A 7184-nucleotide genomic window follows, 5' to 3' on the forward strand; every position below is an offset into this window, starting at 1 on the left:
ATTTTAATATTTCCAAAGATGAGGACATATAATATTTGCAGAAGTACTGGGAATGATCTATGAAGATATTTTTCTACTAGTGTTACAAACATATAGATATAACAGTATTTTTTTTTTGTATATAAAACAATCCAAATCTCTGACTCTTGTAGCTAGCATCTTTATTTTTAAAAGTTTTAATTAAATTAAACATGAGTGTGAAACAAGTACATAACTGAGGGAGTTATGACATCTTTAAGAAAAATCAACTTATGAAAGTTTCAATATAAACCCTCTTGAAAGACATCATAGATTTCAGAGAAAATAAATAGACAAAAGAGAAGGCTGGCAAAATGATACTCCTAGAAAACAGCTTTTCCCTACCCCTCTACACGGCTAATTCTTCCTCAAAGAGCCATTTCTTTATGCAAATGTAATTGTATTTAAGTTAAATATATTTATTCAGTTCTTGAAATTGCTTTAAAATCCACTTCCAAATCCCTTCTCCCCTCAAATGAGGGGATCCTACAAAGGGCAGAGCAATGCAGTTTGTTTCTTTTTTTTTTCCCTAACCCAAAACCCCGAGTATTGTAGGACCTTAGCAGCATTGGTCATTTTTTTTTTTTAAGTAATGAAAAGATATGTGCTACTTTCCACAATCCCAAATTAACTTTTCTTGCTTTTGCCCTTAATTGAAGAGCTTGGTAGTAATCGTCTTAAAATCCAGAGCTCTCTTACCCACCACCTGCATTAAGCAATTCAGAGATACATCCCATCTCAATACTCTATGTGTCCCCAAAGAGTTGAGGTGCAACTGATGCCCCCACTGCTATGGATTGGCATTGCTGGTGGCAGCTCATTAACCTGCCTCAAGTAGCCTCTTCCTACTTTTCTGATCTTACTACTTTCTGATCTTTTTCTTTTTCTGATCTTACTACTTTCCTTCAGGAAGCTAATGTCTAGTTTCTCACTAGGTTCCAAGCAAGAACTAGACATTGAGGCTACAAAGAATATGCTGGCCTTGTTCTTGAGGATCCCAAAGTCCAGCAGAAGACTGTGTGGCAGTTGGTTCTTTTTACCCATTTTCATCAACATTCCCTCTTCTGGATTTATGTATCTCTCTCTAAAAGGAAGGAACTGCCTAAAATTATTGAGGAGAAAAACCCCACAAAATCTGTGAGTTAAGACTGAATAAAACATATGGAATCAGACCTAGATATACAGGGCTGACCCTCAATTCCTGGAGCTTGCCCTTCCCCTCTGCCAGGACAGCAGGGATCGGTGGGGCTGACATCCTTGGCCCAGTGTTGCAGCCTGGATGGTGCATACACACAGGTATTTTGTATGTCTTGGTCCTTCAGGACAAGGGTAAATGTCCACTGTCCCTTATTCTTTCATTTCACTAAAGGAGCAGTAGCTGGGCCCCAGCCCTTGCACGGTACAGTCCGTGCTGTCGCTGTCACACTTGCCACAGTGACATTCGGTGGCCACTGGGTATGTGTACAGGGAGTCTGCGTGGTGAGCACAGCCAGGCACTCTCACAGTCTCATACACCAGCTCCTTGAACGTGCATATTTTCTGGATGTTGGTCCTGGCTGGGTCCTTATATACCAGATCCTGAGGAGATAGAAATTAGACAGTTAGGTCACGGTATTTAAAACTTCATGCTCTCACATTTACCCATTAAAATCTATATTACTTCAGAAATGACATATTATAGCACATTTTCTGATTGTTTTGGAAAGTATGTTATTTTTTTCTTAATTTGTATGACTATATTAATTCTTTCTCAAAATGTAAAGGAACTTTGAATCTCAATGAAGAAATATGATGAAAAAGGAAATATGACTTAGAATTTTAAGTTGTCTTTTTGTACTTAATTGAAAGCCATATTAATGACAACTTAAACAATATTCACTGAAGTTTAATTTCTCAGAAAGCATTTTTCCAAATACATTGTCCTGATATATTTTTAAAAAGTTAAAAAGGATATAATATGAATGCTAGTGTTTGGTTTAATGTGTTTGTGAAGGCTCATGTAAGATATTAAATATTCTACTGCCTCATAGACATTTTCCTCTCTTAAATGCTGTATACTTTGCAGGGTTCTTAGTTTCAAAAGACACAAAGTTTGCAAAAATTTTTTGTTCTAGCACTTTCCAGTGGAAAATTTATTGGTACTGAGGGGAGAATGTGGGGCTGCTATTTAATTTATTTCAATAAAATCAATATCCCAATCTATATCCCAAGGAGATACAATAAATTGTGCATGAATAGAGTTTGATTGATCAAACTTATGTACCATCAAATAAAATATATTTCATTAAAATATTGGTATTTTCAATTTCAGTTTTTAGAATGAAATTCTGCATAGATAACCAGGTGCTACAGGGAAAAAAGAAAACAAATGGAAATTACTTCTTTAATTGGATTAATGCAAAGCCATGCACATTCAAACTAGCAGCTTAGTTTGGCTCTGGGTCTTGGTTTTCTCGGGGTATAAATGGAGTAGTATTGCTGAAATTGTATTTAAGCAGGTCAAAATGACAATTTTTATAATGTGGCTGTATTTTAATATAACTTGGAAATATATTTTGGTACTGTTTCTACAGCAAAGATAGGACCTTAATTACAAAAATTGCCTTTTGAGGAATATTCAGGGTCCTTTATGATTAAATATGTGTTTCTGTATTTATCTCTTTACACATGAAATGTAATAACTACAGTTAATAGAAATGCTTCATTTAATATTTTTGAAACTGTAGAATTGATGCATTACAAAATTTATCAGATTAATTCTAAAGCTTTTCTAAATTTATTTAAATTAAATCCTATCCCAAAATTTACATCATGGTCGTTAACTTCAATCACAGCACAGACACTATTGGCTAAAGGACTCATGGCTGTTAATTAGGAAACATGAAATATCTATTAGGTAGGAATTAATGAAGCTTGCCTCATGCAGACCCTCAACCCCCTCACTTCCAGAAAGGTGCAGGACCTACCCTGGTGTAGCAGTAGCCTGCACACCAAGTGGTGTTGATGCTTATGCAGAAACGGCACTCTTCTTTCTCCACTGCAATGGTGATGTTGGTTAGCTCACAGCTTTGGCAGCAGATTGCTTTCCAGCAACAGAAAAGGAAGCAAAACTGGACTGACTTCATCCTGGACTGAGAAGCAAACAGCCAAAGCCCATCAGGAATCAAGAAACCAAAGAATTAAAATCACTGTGTAAATTGACCAAATCAAAAGTAATGAGTTAACCCACCTCCCCTAAACACGTTTGCTTTAGCAAGACTTCCCCTTTCTTTATTTTTTTGTTTCTTAGGACAATATTCCTTCTCCTCCTCCTTCATTTTTTGGTAAAGTAGAAAGACATTGTAAATCAAAGTTCAACATAATGATTTAAGCAAAATGGTATTTAGAGATTACAGATATTATTGCTGACCATCTTAAAGTGATTAAAGCAAGTAACTTGTGTTCATCATCTTTGCCTTTTCATTAACATTTTTAAAGACTAGTTTTGTTTAAAAAGAAAAAACAATTTTATATAACACAATGATTTCTTCATTTTTAGTGTCTCACAAATATTGTTATTTACTTTTGCCTACATTTGTTTAAAATAAAACTATTTCAGATGCCAGGAAAATTGGTCTATAAAGTCAATTGCTTGCTAACAGTGATTACAATATATTAGCCATATTAAGGAAACCAGGCTGACAAGCATAAATTCTCTATATGGCAGTAGCATAAAGCTTTAATTTGTTCTCTAGGTTCTGAAAAACCAGTAATTTAAAAAATAGCCATTCCCACTTGATAACTGTAAATGCCAAGACTCACCTGTGGTTGTTTCTGTCTTGTGTGGGGTAAGCTGTAGACTAAGTCAAGTCTCAGTTCACCTTTTATACAAAATCATGTGCAACTAACACCTTGTGGATTTCTTGGGTATTAATATGATCAATGCTAACCTGAAGCTTGCTGTAAGCGAAACGGTGTTTAGATAGACAGGGAGACCAAGCTTTTACTAAGGTAGTCTAAACGCAGTAGATCAGAAAAATAATGTTATCAGAGATGTTGATTTTGTACAAATTGAATTTGATATAGTAGCACACCCACTCCTTGACCTTGTCAAATTAAATATGACTCTCGGTTTTTCTTTTTTATCTTCAACTTAGGGAATTCAGAACCCTTTTCTTTTCTTTTTTTTAAGAGAGAATTTTTTAATATTTATTTTTTAGTTTTCGGCAGACACAACATCTTTGTTTGTATGTGGTGCTGAGGATCGAACCCGGGCCGCACGCATGCCAGGCGGGCGCGCTACCGCTTGAGCCACATCCCCAGCCCTCAGAACCCTTTTCAAGGATTGCTTTGGCCTTGTTGAGGATGCACATCAAAAAGATACAGTTAATAGTAAATGGTTCCAAAAGCAGAATGAAATTTCTGAGGGAAGAAATAAGCAAATAGAAAGCATTTCAAGATCTAACTCCTATATAAATTGTGAACTACATATTTCTTTACCTCCCATATCCAGATCTCCTAATCTTAATCCTGATTTTTTTGGTGATTTAGACAGAGCTTTCTACCTATTATGATTCTCTAGATATGCTGTTGATTCATTCCTTCAGATATTTGCATGTGATGTTTTTTCTGCTTGCTTACCTCATCTCACCCAACATCAACTCCACCCATGAAAAATTCCCCAACTTTTAACACCCAAAGGTGTTTCACCTGACAAAGTTTAGGATAGCAGGAGAGAGAGAGAGAGAGAGAGAGAGAGAGAGAGAGAGAGAGAGCGCTTTAATCACTTTTTTCTGTTTATAATCATTTACATACATCTCTTTTCTCCAGTAGACTATGAGCTCCTTAGAAAATGAGGATGATTTGTTTAAAAAATATTTATTTATTAAATAGTGTGACTGGAATAGAAGACCAATGGTAGAAATAATAGGATATGAAGTCGGAACTAGAACAAAAGTCAAATCATGTGGGACCTTTTAGGCCAATGTATAGTCTTTGGTTTTTATTGTATGTGTTGAGGAACACATTGCAGGATTTTGAATGGAGGAGTGATATGATCTGATTTAGATCTAAAAGTCTCCCTCTGACTACAGCTTTGCTCATGTAGAGGAACAAAGGTGGAAACAAAGACCTATTAGGATGCTGTTGCAACAATCTAAGTGAGAGATGGTGTTTGTTGGAGACTGGTGTGGCAGTGATGGAGCTTATGAGACATGATATGACTCTGGATTATTTTGAAAGAAGAACTAACAAAATTTCTGATGGGTAGATGTTGAGCATGAGAAAAAGAAAAAAAATAAAGTTGAATATAAAAATTCTGGTTTGAGTAACTGGATGGATGAAGTTATCCCAACTGACATGGGATTGGTGTAGCAAGCTTAGGGAAAGAATAAGGAGTTCAGTTTGGACTTTTAAGCTCGAGGTGTTTATGATACATCCAAGTAGATTGCTGAATCTGGATTTTAGGGAAAATGTATTGACTGAAGGTATAAATTTGGGAGTCAATGGCATAAGTCTGGACGAAATTATCAAGGGAGGGAGAGCAGATAGAAAAGGATATGGAATTGTGCCTGGTGTACTCCAATATTAAGAAATCAGGATGCAATTAAGTCCCTCTCCCTTTTCTAAAGAAGACTGAAAAGGGTCACTGAGGAAGGTAGGGAATAGAGAGAATGTGGTATCACAGAAGCCAAGTAAAGAAATGAGTGGCTGGGTAATATGGAAGCAGGATAAAAATAATTTTCTTTTGATTTTAATTTTAAGATGGGAGGAATAAATGCCTGTTTGTATGGTGATGGGAATGATTGAACAAAGTAAAAAGTTATGATGTCAGAGGCAGAGAGGAGAATTCTGAAGTGCTCTTGAAGAGGTGAGATAAGAAAGGCTTTAGAGCACAGAGGAGGGATTGACTTTAGATAAGACCATGGAGAGATTATCTCAGTATTGGGCAGGAAGGCAGAACTTGGATGCTGGTGAGGGGAAAGGTGTGGGTGCAGATGTTGGTAGGCCAGCAGGTGTGATGAATGCAGATGCTGGTGTGGGGGCAGGTATGGGGCGTGCAGATGCTGGTGGATGGGCAGGTGTGATAGATGCAGATGTTGGTATGCTGGTAACTGTGGTCGGTACAGATGCTGGTGGGTGAAAAGATAGGCTCTGCAATCTGGCCTATGATTTATTTCATTTTCCCAGTAAAACAAGAAATAAAGTCATCACTAAAGAGTAAGGATGAGGGAGTTGTTGAGAATTTGGGAAAAAGGAAAAGATTTGAAATGGTTGTTAGAGATTAGGAAAGGGACTGAATTTGCAGTGTATAATGTGATTGCCTAGTAGTGTGAAGGCCCCACTAGAGGTTTATGGTAAAAAAAATTTAACATGGGACTCCTAGCATGCATGTGTACTTTTCTCTGGACTGATTTAATAGCATGGTTCAGGCACATGGGTTACAGAAGTTTGTTTATCTAGACTTTGATTTTTATCAAGTATGTTGACAAAGACAAGATTCACCATAGAACTAGATGCTGTAAGTACTAGTTCATAATCTGGACATTTTAAGTACTAATTTAAATATCTATGTAAGTAAATATCATGAATATATAACTATTTTGAAATCTTTCAGCAGTTGGTAAGAAAGTATATCTTCTGTTATAGAATGAATAATTAAATTTTACGTAGTACAGATTAAATGAAAGACACTCATGATTCCTGTAAAACTATAAACACTTTCAGTATTTTTCAAGAAATGTTGTTATAACTCTTGGTAATATCACAGATTGTAAAAAAAATCTTTTCATGCTACCTGTGTGTATTCACAAAGTATTATCTGTGTGACTACATGAACTTACAAGTTTTAATGTAATGAGTTTCTTCATTATGCAATTAAAATATTAATAGCTACTTTTTATTAAGCAGTAACCATATTAAAATATATAATATTTACGAATTAGTGTCATTGTCTTTTCAATGTCTCTTCAAAGTTTTTTGAAAAATTCTGCTTATGCATCTTTGTATCCCAAATAGTTTCTAATGCACAGTAGGCACTAATATACTTTTGATGAACCAATTAAAACACTACTTCTTGTTTCTCACTTTACTGTGTTGATTCCTAGCCTTTTTGCTGTCAAGTGCATGCCCTGTTCTTGCTCTGTTCCACTTTGTTTTGTGGGAGAAAGGACCTCTGCAGGCTGCCT

General features: G+C 35.9%; 1 protein-coding gene across 1 annotated transcript; it reads right to left on the reverse strand.

Annotated features, from left to right (window-relative positions):
• Positions 1-1365: 1365 nt before the first annotated feature.
• Positions 1366-3143, reverse strand: Fshb (follicle stimulating hormone subunit beta). The gene is made up of 2 exons (XM_027936370.2): positions 2985-3143; positions 1366-1596 (listed from the first exon to the last, which is right to left on the reverse strand). Exons 1-2 carry the CDS (start codon positions 3141-3143, stop codon positions 1366-1368), a joined length of 390 nt encoding a protein of 129 aa, XP_027792171.1.
• Between the last annotated feature and the right edge of the window lie 4041 nt (positions 3144-7184).

This window comes from Marmota flaviventris, chromosome 9 (assembly GCF_047511675.1).
Source record: "Marmota flaviventris isolate mMarFla1 chromosome 9, mMarFla1.hap1, whole genome shotgun sequence".
Lineage (NCBI taxonomy): Eukaryota > Metazoa > Chordata > Mammalia > Rodentia > Sciuridae > Marmota > Marmota flaviventris.

Excerpts from the sequence above, each read along its gene's own strand:
- Fshb (XM_027936370.2), bottom strand. The coding sequence starts at position 3,143 with ATGAAGTCAGTCCAGTTTTGCTTCCTTTTCTGTTGCTGGAAAGCAATC. Across the intron at positions 1,597-2,984 it reads CAGGCTACTGCTACACCAGG|GATCTGGTATATAAGGACCC; the intron begins GTAGGTCCTGCA and ends CTATCTCCTCAG.